Source organism: Polistes fuscatus, unplaced genomic scaffold (genome assembly GCF_010416935.1).
Source record: "Polistes fuscatus isolate 324 unplaced genomic scaffold, CU_Pfus_HIC Scaffold4, whole genome shotgun sequence".
Taxonomy (NCBI): domain Eukaryota; kingdom Metazoa; phylum Arthropoda; class Insecta; order Hymenoptera; family Vespidae; genus Polistes; species Polistes fuscatus.
Genome location: NW_025113118.1, coordinates 8,650,364 through 8,672,863, shown reverse-complemented (window position 1 = coordinate 8,672,863; position 22,500 = coordinate 8,650,364). Strand labels below are relative to the sequence as shown.

At 30.3% G+C, this 22,500-nt stretch overlaps 5 protein-coding genes across 5 annotated transcripts; 3 read left to right on the top strand and 2 right to left on the bottom strand.

The window, feature by feature from the left end:
• Positions 1-925: 925 nt before the first annotated feature.
• LOC122520913 (cytochrome P450 307a1-like) lies at positions 926-4,431 on the top strand. The gene is made up of 3 exons (XM_043641232.1): positions 926-1,655; positions 3,149-3,940; positions 4,073-4,431. Exons 1-3 carry the CDS (start codon positions 1,253-1,255, stop codon positions 4,429-4,431), a joined length of 1,554 nt encoding a protein of 517 aa, XP_043497167.1. The 5' UTR covers positions 926-1,252.
• Positions 4,432-8,235: 3,804 nt separating this feature from the next.
• Positions 8,236-12,879, bottom strand: LOC122520768 (facilitated trehalose transporter Tret1-2 homolog). Its single transcript, XM_043641018.1, has 5 exons — positions 12,587-12,879; positions 11,520-11,579; positions 9,894-10,029; positions 9,496-9,815; positions 8,236-9,361 (listed from the first exon to the last, which is right to left on the bottom strand). The coding sequence occupies exons 1-5, from the start codon at positions 12,617-12,619 to the stop codon at positions 8,384-8,386; spliced, it is 1,527 nt and encodes a 508-aa protein (XP_043496953.1). The 5' UTR covers positions 12,620-12,879; the 3' UTR covers positions 8,236-8,383.
• Positions 12,880-15,085: 2,206 nt separating this feature from the next.
• LOC122520871 (DNA-directed RNA polymerases I, II, and III subunit RPABC2) lies at positions 15,086-16,335 on the top strand. Its single transcript, XM_043641189.1, has 3 exons — positions 15,086-15,214; positions 15,306-15,458; positions 15,787-16,335. The coding sequence occupies exons 1-3, from the start codon at positions 15,186-15,188 to the stop codon at positions 15,995-15,997; spliced, it is 393 nt and encodes a 130-aa protein (XP_043497124.1). The 5' UTR covers positions 15,086-15,185; the 3' UTR covers positions 15,998-16,335.
• A 137-nt stretch (positions 16,336-16,472) lies between these two features.
• Positions 16,473-18,090, top strand: LOC122520869. Its single transcript, XM_043641186.1, has 4 exons — positions 16,473-16,911; positions 17,000-17,107; positions 17,201-17,375; positions 17,461-18,090. The coding sequence occupies exons 1-4, from the start codon at positions 16,904-16,906 to the stop codon at positions 17,965-17,967; spliced, it is 798 nt and encodes a 265-aa protein (XP_043497121.1). The 5' UTR covers positions 16,473-16,903; the 3' UTR covers positions 17,968-18,090.
• Positions 18,091-18,172: 82 nt separating this feature from the next.
• LOC122520868 (activating signal cointegrator 1 complex subunit 2) lies at positions 18,173-22,221 on the bottom strand. The gene is made up of 14 exons (XM_043641185.1): positions 22,057-22,221; positions 21,841-21,918; positions 21,546-21,706; positions 21,052-21,436; positions 20,581-20,804; positions 20,322-20,507; positions 20,092-20,247; positions 19,916-20,009; positions 19,675-19,845; positions 19,488-19,610; positions 19,288-19,415; positions 19,012-19,207; positions 18,710-18,899; positions 18,173-18,530 (listed from the first exon to the last, which is right to left on the bottom strand). Exons 1-14 carry the CDS (start codon positions 22,096-22,098, stop codon positions 18,391-18,393), a joined length of 2,274 nt encoding a protein of 757 aa, XP_043497120.1. The 5' UTR covers positions 22,099-22,221; the 3' UTR covers positions 18,173-18,390.
• Between the last annotated feature and the right edge of the window lie 279 nt (positions 22,222-22,500).

The window sequence follows — 22,500 nt, the reverse complement described above, 5'->3', positions numbered from 1 at the left end:
GTCGTAAGCTGAAGGAGGGTGGCAGTGGCAATGATGGTGGTGATGGTGGTGGTGAGGAGGGAGAAGATGGACTGTCGCAGCTGCGAGAAGCCACCTTGCCAGAAAAGCTGATGGCACCTTAAGGAGAGAAGTCAAGGGCAAGAAGCGTCCCTTGGATGGGCCCTACGGGGCCTGTCTCCAAACCCCCCGTAACCCCCTCTCCTCCTCAATCCACCGCCCCACTCAAACGACTACTTCAACGATCTCAACTCGTTCCTCCTCCTCCTCCTCCTCCTCTTTTTCTTCTTCTTCTTCTTCCTTTTTCCATTAGCTTCTCCTCTGTGTGCAGTTCGTCTTTGTTTTCATTAAAAGAGGGGTGGGTCTTCTTCCCTTCAACCCGTTTGATTTGTCTTATCGATTATCGATCCAAACGTCGTCTCGACATTTTCGCCAAATTGGTCCTCCGAGAAAGGGAACAAGGGAGCAAGGGAATACTCAATAAAGAGAGAGAGAGAGAGAGAGAAAGAAAGAGAAAGAGATAAATGATGGTCAGCGTGCAGTGTAGGAAAGAGAGAGAGAGAGAGAAACCGTGTCCACCTCCCCTGCCTTCAAGTCCTCTCTCACACGAATCCATATGTATGGGGTTGAGGCACAGGCGACGCAAATGTGCTGACTACATTACTACAACCGCTATATAACCAGCCGGCAACCATCCTATCCCACAGACCGAGTCAGATCGGCAGACCGTTCACAGACGTGATTACTCCAGGACAACACACAACGCCGAGAGAGAGAGAGAGAGAGAGAGAGAGAGAGAGAGAGAGAGAGAGAAAAGGCAATTACAACTAACGTGCCAATCATTTTTCTTCTATCTCTAACTACTACTACTACTACTACTGCTACTACTACTTGCTAAGATTCATCGTCATCGTAATCGTCATCGTCAAGAGGAAGAAAGTTACCGGTATATCAGAAACCAACCAACCAACCAACCAGAGATCTGAAACGTGTTACTTGAGTGTATTCGCGCCAATGTTGTATCCCTCAATTGTAACCGGGTTACAATCTTTTATTTTTGTATTCATTCGATTTTGATTTGTCTTTTGTTATTTCGGAGGATTCTTATATTTTATTAATTCCTCCTTTTACGTTACCCGAGAGGACCATTCGCAGATACTTGCGTCGAGTGAAAAGGAAAAAAAGATATTAAAAAAGTAATAATACGTTCGTGATAAAAACACACACACACACACACACATATACAACTGAAGATATGCTGTCGCTCAGTTTGACAACTTCCTTCCTTATCGCGATCACCGTGCTAGCATTAGTTTTTATCCTGATCGATTATATCAGATCAGGAAAGTCTAATAAACAAAAGAAAATCCTTTACTCCGAGGGATCGTTATTACCAGAACCACCCGGCCCAAAACCATGGCCAATTTTGGGATCTCTTCATATACTTGGACGTTACGATGTGCCTTACAAAGCATTCGCCGATCTCGTCAAGGTCTACGACAGCCAAGTGATCAAACTCAAAATGGGATCGGTTCCTTGCGTCGTTGTCAATGGATTAGAAAATATTAAAGAAGTATTATTCACCAAGGGACCGCACTTTGATTCCAGGCCTAACTTCATTCGTTATCATCTATTGTTCTGTGGGAACAAAGAGAATTGTGAGTTTTATTTTTATTTTTATTTTTATTTTTCTCGTTATAAAATTTAATATTAAACGTATCACCCAATAGGTTGTCAAATTGTTGACAAGTTATAATAACGTTTTGTTAATCAACAATTTTTATTGCATAAATGACATATATATTTTATTTTAATCTTTTCGAAAACGAAAGAGTCATTTGATCCGACGCGATAGAAAAAACATCGATACCGTTTAATATTAAATTAAAAAAAAAAGGAAGAAATAAATAACAAATTGTCGTCTCGTAATAAAGTTTAAAGTAAAGGAGAAGAAAAAAAAAAAGAAAATATTTGCTGACATAGTTACAACGCGTCCACATATGTTTTCGCAAAATAAACTTTCTCTCTCTCTCTCTCTCTTTTTCTTTCTCTCTAGTGTTGCAAGAAGAAAAAAAAGAGAAAGATAATTCTAACAAATAAATAAAATAAAAAAAAAAAAATAAGAGAAAAATCGAATCAACAAATACTTGTGTACCTTTTTTTGGAACGGGCCAAAAACTATTGTTCCTTATGCTAACGACCTTGCTACTATAGTACGCGACACAACACGTGAACGGATCCGGTCGGACTATAACTCATACGAGTTTAAATTCTCGCAAGTTTGCTTATCGGCAAGGAGGAGTAACAACTCGTGCCGAGTGATGGTTAAACGTGTGGACGAACGGAAGGGATCCTCCCCGATCTGCTACGGGACGAAACTCGTGCTAAGGTCGCGAGCGTTGAAGCGGTACCAAGTTCAAGTACCACTGGCTACTAGAGGTCACGTTACCACTTTCACGCGTTCCAGACTCGTAACGAGTTCCCCGCTCGTAAACAGGATCAAGGCTGATGATGGGTTTCGTTCCTCGATATCCATCAACATCCAACGGGAAGATTCTTTCCTTCCTTTTTATTTTCTACCTTTTCTTTTTTTTTTTTATATTTATCTAAACGATTAATCAAGTTTGCATATAACCAAAATTACATTTACTGTTACTCGTCGAGTTAATTATAAGTTCGAGTTAATCGAAGTTAAATTTGAAAATAAAATTAAAAAGGAAAAACTATATATACGGCAGACGGATAACGATTTGTTAAATTATTCATTTTTGCTGAGTCAAATTAAATCGTCTAAAAGCTTAGCTGTTGTTATTTCAGTACCAACCTTGCATTTCCGCGTTTTTCACGATCGATTCGCCGTTGTAAAAGGAGAAGGAAGATTAAGAAAAAGAGAGAGAGAGAGAGAGAGAAAGGGATAATTGCGTGCACGCATAATTATTTTTTTTTTTCGTTCCCTTTCTACCCAGTGAAATTTCGCAAACGACAAATTGACGTGATTCTGGAGTAAGGTCAAGTTTAATGTCAAGTCTCGATTTTCTTTCTCGTATTACGTGCTCGTAAAAAAAAAAGAAAAGAGAAAAAGATCTGCAAGTCCTAAAAACACGTGTACTAATCATTATTTTTTCATTTGTTTGATTTATTTTATTTGCAGCTCTTGCATTTTGCAATTGGTCCGAGTTACAAAAGACGCGTCGAGAGATGCTGAGAGCTCACACGTTCCCTCGTTCCTTCACGATGCGTTACAACCAATTGAACGATATAATAAGTGCCGAATTAGAGATTATGATGAATCATTTGAGCTCGTATTCGGGTGGTAGCGTACACGCAAAACCATTGGTACTGCACACCTGTGCTAGCGTATTCGTGAAATATTTCTGCTCGAAGAGTTTCCCGTTCGAGTACAAACCGTTTCGCAAGATGGTTGACAATTTCGACAAAGTATTTTACGAAGTTAATCAAGGTTACGCGGCCGATTTCATGCCATTCCTGATGCCACTGCATCAACGAAACATGGCCAGAATGGCCAATTGGAGTCACGAGATTCGTCAATTCGTCGACGAGGATATTATCGAGCAAAGATTGAACAAATGGACATCTGTCATACCCGAAAAAGATTATATAGATTGTTTGATAAATCATGTTAAAACCGATTCTGAACCAACCATGTCATGGGACGTTGCTATGTTTGCTTTAGAAGATATCATCGGTGGTCATTCGGCTGTCGGTAATCTTCTCGTGAAAATTCTTGGATTTTTGGCTAGCAGACCGCACATACAACAAACAGCTCAAAGAGAAATCGATTCGGTTGGTATCGAAGAGAAATTTGTTGGATTAGGAAACAGAAGTGTCATGCCTTACACCGAAGCTATCATTTTGGAAGCTATCAGGCTGATTGCCAGTCCTATCGTACCTCACGTGGCCAATCAGGAAAGTTCGATCGCAGGTAAATGTTTAATCAAATCTTTAATCATATTACATTCTTCTCATATTTTTCACTTTTTACAATTATTTTATATTAATATGAATTATTTATATCATAAGTGTGTGTGTGTGTGTTTGTCTGTCTGTTTTACAGGTTACAGAATCGAAAAGGACACGTTTATATTTTTAAACAATTACGAATTAAACATGTCCGACGAACTTTGGATCTCGCCTCAAGAATTCATGCCTGAAAGATTCCTACGTGATGGTAGACTTTACAAACCAGAACACTTTTTGCCATTTGGCGGTGGTAGAAGATCGTGCATGGGTTATAAAATGGTTCAGTATATAAGTTTTTCAACTATTGCTACATTGTTGAAAAACTTTACGATATTGCCGGCAAATAATGAAATTTATAAAGTACCCATTGGTACTTTGGCATTGCCGGAGAAAACATTTCATTTTCGATTCGTTGAAAGACGATATAAGTCGTCCAGATCGGATAACAATTAAATATTACATCGAGATACTTTTATCACGAATATTTTTAATCTTAAATTAGCCTTTGATTGAAACGAGCTGTACGATTTCTCTCTCTCTCTCTCTCTCTCTTTTTCGTAAAGGAAGAATAACAAATGTAAAATTTTTGATCGGAAAATTCTCGTACCGATTTATAAACATAATAATACTATATGCCTTTCAATTTTTCTTTCAAAAACAAATCGGCACAAACCTTTCCGATCGATCTTCTAATAGAAATCCAAAATATCTTTGTCGTTAATCAGAAAAACCCGTGCTGATTTACAATTAGCAAATATATATTGTCGTCTAACTTTTATTCATTAAAATTGGCAAGAATTTTCCAATCATCGATTGAATAATTTCAAAGAAATAAAGAAAGAAAGAGAAAGAGAAAGAGAAAGAGAAAGAGAAAGAGAGAGAGAGAGAGATAGAGAGATAGTTGCCAAAGAAGATTCTCCTCGAATGTAGAATATATATTTTAAAAAAAAAAGGATTGTCCAAGATATGAAATTTCCTTTGACGATCGATCGAGAAGAATCTTCCGATATCGAAGAAGCATTATTAATATTTAAAAGTTGGGTCGGATTTAAACAAAAAATAATAACAATTAAAAGAAAAAAAAAGAAACAGAATAACAAAAGGAGATTAAAAAAAAACAAGAAGAAAAAAAACAAGAAATGCGAAGAAGAATGTCCACTTAAATCGAACTATAAATATAAATATAATATCAGTGAATGTGTGAAGATTAAAACACGATCTTCAATATCGTGTGAGAGAGAGCTTTACTGACATTATTAGAAGATTAAGGTAGCAAATTTGATGTAATTGTCGTCATTGGCTCGAATTATTTGAACGATGATTTAGAAACGAGTCTTTTCTCGAGTTTTGTATGACAGAATTGAAAATAATCGTGAAAGTTTATTATTATTTCTATTGTTTAATTTAAAAAATATATATTGAGATGTTTGATAAAGGAAAGAATAGAATCGTATATATATTTAAACGTATAATGGTTATTGAAAGAAAAAAAAATAAAATAAAATTCGTTTATGTTACATGTATATAAAAAAAGAAATAATGACGATGTGCTAACGAAAGGATTTTAATTTGACGAAAGATAGACTCGTTTCAAATTTCATATTGTCAAAAGTTCGTGCCAAATCTTTAGCCAATCCTGACAATGACAGTCCTGTTGTTTTGGCTGAATAATTTTTTGTTTAAACTAAATCGTCACGTACGAATTATCTTTTGACTTTATAACAACGGAGATAATATGGATGAGAGATTTTTAGTACGCATTAGACAAACATCGTAGAAAAACGTGTTCTCCTATCGGTTTCCAACAAAGAAAGAGAGAAAATGGTCAATGTGAAAGAGATAAATCGATTAAATAATTCACGATAATAATATTTTTCTTTCGACGAACAATTATTCGAGGGTGAATCCTATAGGATGAATCGGATGATTCCAAATAGGGGGATGCCAATAAAAATTTACCAGAGATGTAATTTTACGTGTTTAAACAAATACGAGGCAACCTACGCGAACGGAAGAATCTTTTTTCAAATAAAAGTAATTTAATATTAAAAATCATTTTCTTTTCTACTTTTAGATCTGCGAGGATTACTGAAAGTTTTTCCCCCACTCGGTCGGTGTATCAACTCGTGTGTGTTTATTCGAGCAAATATTTTTCGCGATCTTGCATACCAATTGTCATACTATCTACTAATTATTTATTAATTTTGTTGAAATTGTTGCTACCTCCAATACTAGATCGCGAACGACACTTTGAGAAGCCCTGATTTAGGATCCACCCTGTATCAAAATTAAATGATTATATAAATCTATACCATTTTTCTCAATCTTTCGATCATCAATCATCAAAATATCGATTACCTCGTTGTTTCCTGTATCATTGACTATCTTTCTCATATTCGTTGGGAAAAAAAAAAGATTCAAGAGATCAATTTTTAAAAGAGAACGCGTTTGAGAATGATAAAACGTTATTAAAGTACACATAATCACGCAGTACCTTGCCATTATTCTTTTTCATAATTATTCGTCGAATCAAACTCTTCATAAAATATGGTCGGTGCAGACAAAATCATTAGACGTTCCTTTATATCTTTTATTTTGTTTTATTTCTTTTTATTTTTTTTTTTAGAGAATAAAGGACCCCCATCGTAGGGTGGGCTAAATTTTGCATTTAAGCACCTTTAGTAAGAGATAATTTATTATTAATTTTCGCGCTCCGAACGGCATATTATCGAATTACGATTATTATTTTTACTCTTTAATTAATGTTAACGTTAACTACTAAATGGTTATCGTTATTATCGCTTGATCTGCTATTATCATCACTATTATTAGTACTCGCGAGTATCGTCGTCAATCCCTCCCCCTCCATCCCTCATCCCTTCCCCCTCCCCTTTTCCTTTTCTTTTTTCATCTTTTTTCACCCTTCCTCTTCTCCCCCTACCACCAATCCCTGCGTTTCAACACATTAAATTGTACATTATTTTGTGTTTGTTATTTAATTATCGTGATTGTTACGACCTTTTGTTAATTTATTATTTAAGATTTTAATAATAAAAAAAAGAAAACAAAAAATATAGAGAAAGAAGATTAATCGACTATATTTTTTCTCTTCCAATCTTTAATCATAAATGTTAATTCTTGTTAATATTTTCAAGAGTATTATTTAATGATATAATTTATCAAAGATAATATATAATATAAACGATTATTAATTCGTTATGAAAAGAGACAATTTATATTTATCAAAATTTCATACAAAAATTTTCTTTATCTCGTACTTCGTCTTATGTACATATATACATCTTACAAGTACTGTCAAAACTAAAGCAAACAATTTTATCGTAGATATAATTACATCTTATCTTGAAAAGTTTGTTCGTGATTTTTATCTGAAACTTATATTTGTCATTATTAGCAGATGTAACTAACATAAGACTATCCGTATAACCGTGAAATTTCTACGAGGTTTAATATTTTCGTGAATAATTTCCTTACTTTCATTGGATGATAAATTAATGATAAATCATCTTTCCCCATTGAATTTGCAAAAGTTCAATAAACGTTTTATTAATTTCGCGTGTTAATTGAAAATCATTCATTTAACACATAGATGCACAATATCATAATTTTTTAATAAAATATACTTATGTTCTTTTTCTTTCGTTGTTTTTTTTTTGTTTTTTAAGTGAAATACCAAATAGCATCTGTGTTTAAACAAGTTTTTTGGTCACCATTGATTTCATTTCTCGTGTTGAAATTGAACCATAAAATTCATATTACAAATGTGTGCTCAATCAAAAAGAAATATTACAACGATTATTTAAATGTTACTCTTAAGTGTGTATTTGTTAATCGTTGTTAATTACACTTCACTTATTTTTCAATAATATTTTGTATTTATGAAGATTCGAAATATCTCGTAAATTATTAATTATATCAAACTCGTGTCAAAACGCAGATGTAATAATTCATATTTTCTACAATAACAACAAAATATTATGTACACGTTAACATTTGAATATTACGATATTTGTGAAACAAAATTCATATTTTATTCGTCTCTTTTTATAATAACGTAAATTTATTTATATTTTCACAAAATAATAACAGTGTAACATATAAAAATAATATATATATACATTTTTATTATAATTATTATTACCTTATTACAAAGCTTATTATGTAAATAATTATTTATCTGTTTGATCAAACGTCTTAATTTCAATATATTATCCATATAATAATTATTAATTACTATATTTATTATACGCATAATCAAATCTCGAATCAATGCTACATTAACGCTAATTATAATACATTTTTTACAATGAAAATATTATCTTTCATAAAATATTTCCATGCTGGGGCATTTTAATAGAAATATTAAAAACAGTCTATGTTGTGCCTAAACTCTGTTAATATTAACATGTTCAATGGACATACTTTCGATACCATTAGAAACCATGGTAACAGTACCATCGGATTCTGAAACATTATTATTGATTTTTTTATTAAACATCTCTTCGATCTCGTTCAATGATTTTCCTTTGGTCTCGGGTAAGAAAAATAAAATAAAAAGCGTTCCGAATAATGAAACTATAGCATAGAAAAAGAAAACACCGTGTTTACCCATAAGTAACAACATATTCGGATAAGTTTTAATGGTAACCGAACTAAATATATAAGTTATGCAAGTTGTTAATCCGGAAAGAATATCCTTCACTTTACTAGGATAAATTTCACCGATCATAGCAAATGGAATTGATAAGAAACCTAGAGTACTTAAAAATATGTAAGTTACTACACAGATAACAGGTATTATACCGCCATCATTGATGACGTATCCTTTATCATTCATGAGCAAATAAATAGACAACAGACCCATGGATAGTGTCATGCCACTTCCGGAAACGATCGAAGGTACTCTTCTACCATACTTCGATGAAAATAATGCAATCACTATACTTCCGCTAAATCTTGCCACACCGATAAAAACTGCACCCAAATAAGGATCCAATTTGATCCCAGCACTTTGAACTATGTCGACCGCGTAATAAACCATCACGAATATTCCAGAAAATTGTTGGAACAAAAAGTAAATCAACATTATTGCAAACGGTATTAGTGCGTTTCTCCTAAACAAATGTTTCATTATGTTCTTCTTGTGTCGTTGTTGATTATTCGGTTTTAATTCTAATAAAATTTCCATCGTGGCAGGATCATCCTTTGGTATACCGCGAAATCTTTTTAACGTTTCCACTGCTTCCTCCAATCTACCACGTTCTCGATACCACATAGGGGATTCTGGTAATACTATCAGGATCAGTGCAATCGATAATATAGGAAATAATGCACACATAAGTGCTATCATTCGCCAATCGTCCTACGCACAAAATGAATATTAATGAATATTTATTTATTTAAACCAATGGGAATCGATCGTATCGCTTAAAATATAACACACAGCATATAAATATATTAATTGAATATATATTAAAATTGTTCTTTAATAAATACCTTGAAAATACAACCGAAGAAATATACGATCAAAACACCCAAAGCGATAAAACTTCCGGTCCAAGTGACCATGGTACCACGCCATTTGACGTTTGCTATTTCACCGGAATAAACAGTGGCAGGTATCGAACCTAATCCTGTACCAATACCAGATATCACTCTGCCTATTAATATTTGTTCATAATTGTTTGACATGTAAATGATTATCCAACCGATGAAAGATATGATCGAAACCATCAGCAATGTTAACTTCCTGCCACGTCTCATCAAAAAACTCGATAAAACGCAACCAACTGGAATACCCAAAGCGGATGAAGTTGCTGCAAATGAAAATATATTATCTTTTCTTTTTATAATCCTTCAAAACGAAACGTGTTAAACGTGAAAACCAAACCAACCGATCCAGTTCGCCTGATTAAAATTAATCTGCACGTCGCTTGACTCGGATCTAAGTGGTCCAAGTGCAACAGCACTGTAACCGAACCCCATAGCTGGACCAATTATGACGAAGTTTGCACTAAGACTCATTAATATCTGAAAAAAAAACAATAAGATATATATCGTATAATTATTTATTAAGATTACAAAAAAAAAAAATTATATCTTTATGGAGTTTAATACATAAGAGCATACACGCGTAACTATTCTCTCGTGTCGAATCATTAATGAGTTTAGATAGACACTTATATAGGATTATAATTATTAATTGCACAATTTACTTTTATATAAGACTACAAAATCATTCAAAATATGTTAGATTCATTTATAAAGGGGGTTTTGTTATTAATTATCGAAGAGAGAAATTTTTTATTGTTTTATTTTTAATAGAATAAAAATTAGATTTTTTTGTTTATGATCAAAAGTAATATTTTATAGGAATATCAAAATTATTCTTTTGTGAATCGCTCTTATATTTGTGATATTTTTTTTTTCAACGAAAAATAGAATAAAAATACAAAGAAAAAGAATATGCGTAACATTGTTGCAAAATAAAATGTATAATTGTGTTAATATTACAATTAATTGTATTATTAACATATCGAGAACGATGATTTTTTTTTTTTTTTTTTTTTTTTTATAAAAGTTCTTTCTCTTTCTTGTGATGAATGTAATAGTAAATAATTTCATATTAACAAGTTGTGTATAAACAAAGTAAACTTTAGATGTAAACTAAATGGACAACGCTATTAGATAATTGATCATCGATGAGAATTTCAATAAAAATCTTATCTACCTGTATTTAAATCATGTTAAATGTCGTTTGTCTTACGTTTGAAATTAATGAACTGTGAAAAAATATTGGACTCTCGTGATAGAAGATAGATCGTACAACCGGTAATTATATTATTCCTTGAATTTCCAATAAGGAATTACCGGAAGAAAAGAAAAAAAAACTATTTTTTAAAAAAGAAGAAACAGTGACGTTGTAAATTGCTATAAACTTACAGTTTCTTAGACGAAGTTGTTATATAAATGATTCTGTATGTACTAAGGAATGTATTACGTTTGTTAATCAGAATAGTCATGTTCTAATTTTGCAATAATCCATTACAAACTTAATAATAATAATAATAATAATTTTTTAAAGAATGGTAAATAAATCAATAAATTGTTTGATAGCGATTGCAGTGTGTGTATAAGCTTTTGTACAAAATATAAAAATATTATTTTCAATGTGATAACAAGATACCAAAAGGAAAAATAAAAAACACGAAATTTATTTGACGATGAGAGAGAGAGAGAGAGAGACAGAGACAGACAGACAGAGATATCATCATCATCATCACTATGGTCATGTCATGGTCCATGTCACCAAATTATCACCAATAAATTGATATACTTTAGTTGCGTAATTTGAATGCGAGTTATGTTTATCAAGTCTAATATTTCGAAGTATACAAAAATGTTTTCTAACCAATAAACGTATCACACGATTGTCTTCTCATCTCATTAAGATTTATTTGTTAATTTAATTTAATCCAAATCTTTTTTTTTGTATTCCTTATTTTTTAATTTCATCTCACCTGATAAATCACGCCCCTTTCCTCGCGTTTCTTCGTTTCCGCCTTGTTTTCGTAATCCATCTGAATAAAAAGTTGAATGAAAATTTTCATTGATCTCTGAAGTATATTATTTTATAATAAGAATTTTTATTCACAAAAATAATCATACACAAAATTTTTGAGAAATTTATCGCACGATCTGTCGACAGACTTTAATGATTGTTTTATCAGCAATGTTTCTTCATTACAAATAATCTTCAATTGATAAATACAACAATAATATATAGTTACGAAAATTGCATACTTTTGTTTTCTTTGTGGTAAACAAAAATTACACGTCAAAAATAGGAACAAAAATTCTATTAAAAATGTATTATCTCGAAAATACATTTTAAACTTTAAATTATCGCAAAAATTCCAATTAAAAGAAAAAAGACAACGATATACCAAATTTACTGAAAATAATATTAACCGTTTGAGTGCCATGTGTCTTTGCTGTTTTCCCCTCCAAAAATGCCAAGCGGCGCGATAGCGCTTGTCTTATTCCCTCTCCAAGAATGCCAAGGAGCGCTATTGCGCTGTTTTCAGCTTTATACGGTAGCTGTAATTGCTTCAATTCATATGCTTTTACAAGCATATTTGTGCATTTTAATTATATATTATATATTATATATTATAATTGAAATTAAAATTTGTTCTTTTATTAGTTGTATCATTCTTTTACTTTTACCTAAAATAAAGTGGTAACCGTAAAGTCGCGCATCGACAGAAACCGAGCGTGTCGCGGTTATCGGTTTCGCAGCCTAGAGCACTGGCACTGTTCGAGGGACAGAGGAGAAGCGCAAAATCGCTCCGTGGCACTCAAACGGTTAAACTTATTTTATAACAATGAATTTATTTATACGTAATTAAGACGCTCTATTATCAATGTAATTATTTGATTACAAATTAGTTACTCGGAATTATTAATATATTGAAATTGATTATATTATATATTCTCGTAATGATTTTAATCGGTATGATCAGTCGATCCTTAATTAATATTAATTAATTGACTAGAATAATGAATAATAAATAAGATAAGATACCTTGATATCCATTGGTACAACGTTTCCGTTCATGATGTCTCTCGAAAATCTTTCGTACTTTTTTTTAAACTTTTAATCAATTACAATGATAAAAGATCCACGCGTGTATGCGTATGTATGTACTTATGTATAAAATAGGAAATGAAATTTGAAGAGATAAAAAAAAAGAAGAAACAAAGTAGGGAAATATGAGTGAATGAGTGAGAAAGAAACGATTAGATTTTATTTAATCACAATGATTTATAATCTTGAGTCATATGTAATGTCAAAATCTTATCTAAGAACTTATTTATCATTCACAATCAAGTACAAAAATAAATGCGAATATAAATAGCAAAAAAAGTAAATAATAAATTAAAATATTTCAATTATATTCTTTCGTCAATTGTCTATTTGTCTAATCGAACAATCAATCAATATAATAATATCTCAACTTTTGTGCTTGAAATCGGTGTCGATCGTTTGAGAATAATAAAATTTGAAAAAATTGAAATGTTCGAGAAACGTTATTACAATAATAACTACGTTTATTAACATAATGTTAAAATAATGAATAATTTTGTTAGAACGGGGTATATAGAAATAAATTAGAATAATAATTATTTTCAAAATTGGTTCAGTTCACACTTTGAACTTTGATAATCACGAATAATGTTATCTCTCGTTATTTTCGTATTAATCATTATAATAAAATTGATCGTTGTGTTTGAAGAGAAAAAATACTTTTCTTTCTTTTTTGTTTTTTTTTTCTTTATAAGTTATACAATTGAATGATTATTGTTTTCTAGTTTATTGATCACTATGTCACAGTAGATGTTAAAATTACAAAATGTTATTGTCGATCTTTCACAAATATAATTTGAAAATCGAATTCTTTTCGTAACAAAGTTTCGAAATTCTTTTTTCGTTGGAGCAAAAAAATAAGTAAACTTGTAATAATTTTAAGAAAAAATGAATTTGGATACGAGTACTTATGATCGAGGAGTACTACTCAAAGACTCGTTATCGACTGAAAGCAATTCTGGTTTTATCTACTTCAACGACTTTTGTATTAAAACCAAGTCCCCCATCATTATAACTTACGCACATTCTATGAACTGATCGTTTCTCGTTACGAGAAAAGAAAGAGAGAGAGAGAGGAGTGAATAAATCCCTCCCACGAGAGGAGGAATGATATCAAGAATTAAAAAGAGAAAGAGAAAGAGAAAGAGAAAGAGTAAGAGAGAGAGAGAGAGATAAATAAGTAATTATTATTTCTTCACTTCTTCAGATAAACAAACATTCTTATATAAGTGATCTAATAGGTAATTAATAAAAGATGATAGAAACAATAAACGTACGATCAAGGAACCAAAGGGTTAATATTTGTTTTTATATATGTTTAATTAAAACTATGTAATATTTGTGTGTTTAATTTTTGTATTAATTATTAAGCTTTTGGGACAATAATGGTCATTTATAAATAAATAAATAAATATATTAATATTCATATATACGCATATTAAAAATTGATAGATACATTTATTAGGTATTCTTCATAGTGTCCCCAATTATTTTTTGATAAATATTAGGAAAGACTTTGAAAAATGATAATGTGTTATTAAAAATAAATGTACATTTTTTAATAATTTAACGTAGTTTATTTTAAAAGAAAAAAATTAGTTTTAAATAATTGCTCAATATGTCATCATCGGTATTTTTATGAAATATCGTAAACAACATTTGTTTCTTGCATGAGTGGATGTATATGACCTTAGAAAGTCTTACATTAGATGGATTAAAAGTGTTACTAATAATTGTAACTTAGAAAAATTTCATCTTTGCACACTTGTCTAAGAGGATCAAATAGGATCAAATTCACTAAACAAATGAGATACTTCCTGAAATCTCAATGTTCTTCAATCATCAAACAATAATCGTATGCAAATTACATAAATCGTTTCATGTGCTTGGAGGGATTTACATATATTTCGATTATATAAATATGAATATTTATTTTTAATAAAATAATATATGTAAATCGAGATTTATATATATCAAATATTCAAATTAACATTCTAATCAATTATATAAAAAATTGATATAAAAAATAATCTATCAACCTATCCATTGAATACTGACCTTTCTTTACAATTTTGCATGTCCTTGACCTTGAAAGGCAAACATATTTTAACGAAAAGAAACTTCTAAGCGGGACATAATAATCGTCTCACATTAATCATACTTTCCAACTTCCGATCCGCTATTATCAATAATGTTATCATTTTAAATATTAATTTATTGCATTTGGATAAAAAGAAATTTAAAATAAAATAAAAAAAAAGAAAAAGTAATTTTTACGCGAATAAAAATAGATATAATTTACGATAGTTCTTTTTTTTCTTTTTCCCCTATCAAATTTAAACAGAATCTACCTTACCGACGTTCTTCAGAGAGTCAATGCGACATGTGCGATCTCTTTCGACAATAAATCGTAACTAAATAACTATAAATAGTTACCATTGAATTAATTAGTAGTCAACAATCAAGATACTTTGTGCAAATTTATTTTATAAAACGTTCTGTATAAATAAACGTAATTTGTGTATAAATAATAATTATGGCTGACGACGATTTCGACGGAGACGAGTAAGAAAAAATAATTATTTTCTTCCAGATACTTTTTCTTTTATTTTTAAGAATAGAATGCATTCGTTGCATAACCTAAAAATTGTTTCAGAGTCGCAGATGATTTCGATGATGTTGATGATGACGATAACATCGAATTAGAAGCACAAGAGGAAGATGGTGAAAATATTGAATTATTAGCTGCAGGAGAAGCATCCGGAGGAGTTCAAAGATCTAAAAGAATAACCACAAGATATATGACAAAGTAAAATTTCATTTCTTTATTTATTTATTAATAGCAATTCTTGCTTAAAAGCATAATAATTAATACAAAGATTAACACATATTTATTACATAGATATAATTAACCCATCTATTCTACTTGATCTAAATTTTAAACCTTTTTCTAGTCTTTCTTTCGCTCTTTGAGGATTTTCACCTCTTTTTAACATGTGCATTGTTTTATAGCTTTATCATTATTATACTATACTATAATAATTACTATAATAATAATCCAATCTAAAACAAGAAGAACAATTCAAAGTTTGAGAACAAAAATAATATTTTGAAATTAATTATATTTTCTTTCGCAGATATGAACGGGCACGGGTGTTAGGGACAAGAGCGTTACAAATAGCAATGTGTGCTCCTGTAATGGTTGAATTAGAAGGCGAAACTGATCCTTTACAAATCGCTATGAAAGAGTTGAAACAGAGAAAAATTCCTATCGTCATTAGGCGATATTTACCAGATAACAGTTATGAGGATTGGGGCATTGATGAATTAATTATAATAGATCACTAGAGTATATATAAAATAGTTGAGCAATATTTTAATCTTAGATTGGATAGAAATAACAGGAGCTGTATCATTTTTCAATATTCCTACTCGTTAGATTAATAAGCTACTACAATCCTCCGATAACTTAGTTAACATTAATACATTCGCTATTGTGAAGCGGAAAAGTGATTTCAATAGCTTAAAAATTATTGTTCACGTCAATCATAATTGCAAATGTTCAATGCTAGGATCTCAATGAAAATCAGTATGTCACAGACATGTGACACTGATAGGGAATGTATTAACCAATTATTATGTAAATATTAAAATTACTTTTTATAATAAATCAATTTTACACAATACATTACATGACGTAAAATAATTGAAATTATAGAAATAAAAATGATAAGTTGACCGAATTGTAATATAAAATAAATTTTTAATAAACTATAATATAATATGTTTAATATATTTAAAAAGATTCGAACAACTTATTAATGCAAAATAATTCGAAAAGAGATAAATTTGATAGATTCAAGTGCGCATGCGCGAACTCGAACGAAATCTTTACACGAAATACTATAGGTTAGAATGTTTCGTAAGATTTGTACAAAGGGTAAAAAAAGGAAGGAATTATCGATTGCTAAGACGTCATCTTACAAATTCGAGAAAATAATGTCAATCGTTCATGAATACATAGTTAATTACGAACTTGTGCGTGAAAAATGTGAAAGTATGAAAGAAAAGATAATCTTGAATCTTATCGGTTTCCAGTTCCGATAACGAGAACGATAAACATCTCCAAATGTTTCGGGTTATCGGAGAATTTAACATCGAAATTCCATTGTCCCCGCGTCATATTCGTGTGAACGAAAATTTCAAGTCGAAAAGAATTTAAAATATGATAACCTCATTTTTTCGAGACTTAACATGACGTGGTAAGTAAAATTGCGATTATAAATGTAATAATAATAATTAATAAAGTATTTAAACAATATTTATTTAAGAATTTTACTATAATATTAGGAACCCGCTTAAAAAGAATCATTTGACATTAAGACCAAGTCCAGCGCAACCTCTACTTTCTCATGCTGAGGATAGAGAACTGGATGTTGCAGTACAGAGACTGATCTAGTATGATTATTTTCTCTTCTTATAAGTATTCCTAAAAGAAATTCTCATTTCATCTCATTTCATCGTATTTATTAATATGAATTTTTATAATAGTGTTGAAGATACGATAAGAAAGTTAACAAAAGAAATGAAAAAGTATCTCCAAGCTGTAGTTAATTTGGATCGAGCTGATCAACGTTTGAGCATGAATTTAACTACTTGCGGTCTTACTCATATTAGCGATGAGTTTAGGAGAATCGTCGAAGAGTATCATTCGATTACTACACAGGTACGTAATGATAACACGCAACGTAAATTTAATTGTCAAGTTATCGAAACAAGTTTCTTTTCTTTTCCTTTGACATTTGCAACAGGTCGGTAAAACCGTACAAGAAATGGCTGCATTGTGTCACAAAACTTTCATAGATCCCTTAAAAAAGTTGCGAGACGAATTTGCATTGATCGCTGCAGCGATAGCTAAGAGAGAGGAGTTGGTAAACGTTTGGAAATATTCTCACAATCGCGTTAAAAAGTTGCAAGAAAAGAAAGACAAAACAGCGAGTCATATTGCCAAATTGGAGAGAGAACGTAGAATGGAGGAAGCAGCTGCTAAGGAATTGAAAACATTACATGCTCAATTACTTATAGATTTACCAATGTTTCTCGACAAAAGACTGGAATATATCAAACCAAGCATACATGCTCTGATAATGATACAATTAGATTATTACGGTAACACAACAGGACTTTTTACGCAATTGATGCCTATACATAATCCTTCTGAATCTCCTAGCGGTGCGATACCAGAAGAAGAATATCAGCAATCGATTAATAGTCAAATTAATAGAATAAGAGGATTAACAATCGTGAAAGATCATTAATATCGAGGATTTTCTTTTTCTTTTTTTAATACCAAAAAAAATAACTTTTTAATTATTCCATCGTGAAAAGATATATAAAAATGCTAGCAGTATAAAAGACTAGGATATAATAATCATACAAAATGTATTTTTAACAATTCCATTATCTTTATCCATAAAATTATTCTTAAGGCTTTGGGGAGGGATGATGACGATGATGCCTATAGGCATTTTTCGTAAACTATATTACAACCAAATAAATTTTTCTCTCGCTAAGGTTTACAACATACACAAGTTGCACGGAATTATATCTTAAAAAGTAAATCATTTAGTTAAATAATTGTACGAAAGTTAGCGCTAAAACGTTTTTGGCAGTATTTACATTGTGGAAATATATGGATATTTGTTTTTTTTTTATCGGCAGAAAATATTCCGATAAATATTTCACGAATGTATCATTCCGTGTCTTTGTTTCCATTGAGCACCTGCACGACGATTATGATTAGCCCGTGTAGCTTTATGCGCATTTTTCTTATCTCTGTTAATAGTAACTTCTTTGTCTTGCCCTTGGCCCTTAGGTTTGCCTAGAATATGAGTAGTGTAAACCTTAGTAATATATAATATTAATATCGTAATTTGATTTTAGAACAAATATTTTGATTAGCGTACAATAAAAAGAACTAAATATTACAAATCTAAATGGATATTGTATTATGTATTATTAGATATAATATTAGATATAAAAAATATTTCTAATTCTTACCGATAACATCGTTTGAAGGTCTCTTGCCTCGTCCAGCCTGTCTTCGCTGTTCAGCCTTAGCACGCAACTCTGCTGGATTTTGTACAAAATTATCTTTATTGTTAACTCCGTTAGAATTATTCTCATTTTCACTGTCAGATTCATTCTCATCTTCTGACTCTGTTATATTTTTCTCTTTCGCTAACAACACCTGTCATCATTAAACCATTATTTAAAAATATTACAAATCTGTATCTTAAATACATATAATATTCGAAATATAACAAAATTATTATACGAATCCAAATAATGTATTAACCAACCCGAGGAGTAGTAAAAGCTCTAGATTCTGCAATGTCATCTTGTGTTGTACCCCTTACATCATGACTATCGTACGTATCATCGTACTCATCATCGTAATTATCAACAACCAAACTGTACTTTCTATATATATCAGAAACTTTTCTAATTTCTGATTTATCGTTTAATAATTCATTCATATTCCTGTATTTATCTTTTCTATATACAAAAAAATTAGAGAACATGTAGTTCTAGGCGGAATATCAGAAATTGTAATTTTTATTTTATGCTATAATTACCTTTTGCCTTTATGAATTCTCGACATATCGATATCGTCTCTATTCATAATATCAAACTCATCATTATCAAATACGTTAAGCCTTTCCGAAATAATATCGTGATTTACTACTATGGGTGCAGGTTCTTCCTATAAGATACATTATTAAAGTAAGTGAAGAAAATATTAGATTAATTTTTATTTAAGCGTATTTATAAATACCTCAGTATCTGGTGGAATGTACGGTAAGAAAAAATCTAGTTCGCTCAAATGCGAAGGTAAAGTTTGTTCTAAAACAGCATTTATCACAGCTGCAGTGTCGTAGTTGTAATGTTTCAAACACATCTAAAATATTATCAATAATATTAATTTCATATTGTTTTTTTAACCATAGAATAAAATATACAACCTGAATAAAACCTTCCCCTAAGTCGTTTAAAATATCTTTCACTTCACTGATAAGAGAAGCTATTTCAATGGATGATCTTCGGACAGGTTTGGGTATTACATCCTCCGCAAAAATATTTTTAGATGTCGATGGTTGATTAATTTCTACGTTACTAGGCCCTGCTACAGGTTCCTAAAATTTCATTTACTTAAATGTACCATAAAATTTTAAAAAACATTTACTTCTTCTTTGATCTACTTACTTTTTTATTATTAGAAGATAAGATAAATGAAATTTGAGAATCCCCTATAGCAGCGTAAACTGCTTGCAATATATAATTACGTTTTATGGTATCTCTAATAAATTGTTAAGTCAATATTATTAATAAATAAAATAAAATGATTAAGAATTAATACATTGATATTATATCAAGGATACAATTCAGGGCAAATTTTTGACAATTCTTCCAAATCCAATCCTACTGGATAAAATTGATGATAATCTGTGATAAATTCTTTTTCTGATATGGCATTACTTAATAAATTCAAATAATCATCAACTCGGTCTTTTATTTCATCTTCCGTTAATGTATCACTACATACAAACAAATGCATTAATATGTGAAATTATGAAATGCCAAGAGTCAATGATTAATGATAAAATCTTACAGTTTCTGATGTATATTCTCCACAGGCTCATGCACTAGGGTTCGGTACAGATGTAATAATTCTATTCTAGTAACATCTAAACGATGCCTTAGCTCTATAAATTTAGTTAAATTTTCTTCGTTGTATGCTAATTCATTCAATTTTTTATACATTTTAGGTATTGTATTTTCATATATAGAAACTATCCTAATATGAAAAAAAATTAAAAGTAATCAAATTTGTTTAACAAATAGATCGTTAAATCAAGATATTAACTTACTCGTTTATGAAATTATCATTACGATATTTTTTAATTGCCAGTGGATAATTTTTTAAAAATATAGTAATCGTAGAAGATATATCTAAGACATATAGTATCATATCCTCCAACGAGAACAAAGTAATTTTGGTAATTTCAATTGGTGGTTCGTTCAAAAGTGGTACAGCTTCATCCAATGAATAGCTAGGTCGTTCCTGAAATTTTCTTTCTACGTTACCAAGAGCCTAAATAAAAAGAAAATATTTGTATAAATATACTAACAAATACATTATAATATCATTAACATTGTTCGCTACTAGTATCAGATATCCGCAACAGATCAATTTCCATTAAGATTTTAGCGTCAAATATTTGTGACAATGATCAATGCGAAAACTAACTTCCATGCTGTGGTTGGAATCTTTTCTCTACTGCACAGTAGCGAACATGTTACAAAACATAGAATGAAGATGATAGAAAGCATTTATTTACCTCAACGAGATAAGGGACAGACTTTTCAATGTCAACATTGTACAATGATTGAATAGTAAACAAACTATTTAAAATTTTTGACACTGTTTTCTCATTTTCACGACCATACAATTGGCATAAATCATAAATAATAGGTACAGTAAATATAAAATGATCGTATAATACTTTTCCAAGGTATGAAACCGTCATATATTCTGTAGGACTTTCCTTGTTGGTAACAAGACGAGCGAAAATCAAAAGTACATAATGACGAAGTGTTTCTAAAGTATTTTGCATTTCTGAATCATTAGGAAAACTTTCTAAAGCATAATACGGTGGAGCTTCTTGCAAGAAAGATACCAATGCATCTAGTATTGAAGAATTAAATACAACATTTGACCAGAACCTGAATAAACAACAATAACATTTAAAAATCGTAACAAAATGCATATTTGATTATTTTTATTCTAAATTAAATTAATTAAATAGAATATGATGATATGCATATGGGGTACCTGTAAAACGGAATAGTGAGAACCCATTTTAAATCATCGATCATGTAACCCATAATTTCAATCCAATGTTCTTTAGCACCCAAAATTTCAGTCCCATTACTATCATAAATATTTGGAACTTCATAATGCAAAAAGTATCGTTCTTCAACCCATTTTTCATCCTTAAACAGATTTTATTAACAATGATACTAAATAAATAACACAAGAAGTTAATATTATTATTAATCATAGAAACAATTGAAAGAAGCATTGAAGTATTTCAAAATTATCCAATATTATGAAATAATGATCTTACTAAAGCAGGAACTAAATCTGGAATACCACCAGTTTTAATTGTTAATATCAAGTCTTCCAAAGGAACACAATCAGGATTCTGTAAAAACAAAAATTTCAGTGAAACAGAAATAATTTCTATTATTATTTAAGTCAACAATATTGACATTCTAACCTCATGGAATAGAAAGTAATCATATTAATGTGTTTAAACATTAGATTGAAGAAAATATAATACCTGAAAAGGCTCCATGCCGTTTTGCAATACATTTTCCGTCATAAATATAGTTATTGATTACAAACTACAATAGTGTAAAACAAACTCTACCGACGTCACCCACTATCAGTCTCACTAAATTATTCTTCTCTTCTCTATACTTCTTTCAACTATATTCAATTCTGTTATTCACTTCAATCTCCACCAATCAGGACACAATATCTCAAAGATTAACCAATCAGAAAAATTTTATAAGAATTTATTTCTCGTATTTTTAAAATAAATGATTTAATATCAATTATTTCCTCTTAAGATTAAAAACAGGTAATTCCCTTAAGATTTTCAATTGTATTAATAAATAATCAATTGTTTAATTTAATATTATATTGCTTATTATATCCTATCTATAGATATAAATCTTTTTATATTTTTGATTTTATATATTTGATTGATATATACTTACAT

Bases quoted from the DNA above. Each gene is read 5' to 3' on its own strand.
- LOC122520869 (XM_043641186.1), top strand. The intron at 17,108-17,200 runs GTATGATTATTT...TTTTTATAATAG, and splicing joins GCAGTACAGAGACTGATCTA to TGTTGAAGATACGATAAGAA. The intron at 17,376-17,460 runs GTACGTAATGAT...CATTTGCAACAG, and splicing joins ATCATTCGATTACTACACAG to GTCGGTAAAACCGTACAAGA.
- LOC122520868 (XM_043641185.1), bottom strand. From the start codon at position 22,098: ATGACGGAAAATGTATTGCAAAACGGCATGGAGCCTTTTCAG. The intron at 21,707-21,840 runs GTAAGATCATTA...AATCTGTTTAAG, and splicing joins CAGATTTAGTTCCTGCTTTA to GATGAAAAATGGGTTGAAGA. The intron at 20,508-20,580 runs GTAAGTTAATAT...TTTTCATATTAG, and splicing joins AATGATAATTTCATAAACGA to GATAGTTTCTATATATGAAA.
- LOC122520913 (XM_043641232.1), top strand. From the start codon at position 1,253: ATGCTGTCGCTCAGTTTGACAACTTCCTTCCTTATCGCGATCACCGTG. The intron at 1,656-3,148 runs GTGAGTTTTATT...TTTTATTTGCAG, and splicing joins CTGTGGGAACAAAGAGAATT to CTCTTGCATTTTGCAATTGG. The intron at 3,941-4,072 runs GTAAATGTTTAA...TCTGTTTTACAG, and splicing joins TCAGGAAAGTTCGATCGCAG to GTTACAGAATCGAAAAGGAC.
- LOC122520871 (XM_043641189.1), top strand. From the start codon at position 15,186: ATGGCTGACGACGATTTCGACGGAGACGA. The intron at 15,215-15,305 runs GTAAGAAAAAAT...AAATTGTTTCAG, and splicing joins GACGATTTCGACGGAGACGA to AGTCGCAGATGATTTCGATG. The intron at 15,459-15,786 runs GTAAAATTTCAT...TTTCTTTCGCAG, and splicing joins ACCACAAGATATATGACAAA to ATATGAACGGGCACGGGTGT.
- LOC122520768 (XM_043641018.1), bottom strand. From the start codon at position 12,619: ATGAACGGAAACGTTGTACCAATGGATATCAAG. The intron at 10,030-11,519 runs GTGAGATGAAAT...TTTTTTTTTCAG, and splicing joins AAAGGGGCGTGATTTATCAG to ATATTAATGAGTCTTAGTGC. The intron at 9,816-9,893 runs GTTGGTTTGGTT...TTTCATTTGCAG, and splicing joins TAATCAGGCGAACTGGATCG to CAACTTCATCCGCTTTGGGT.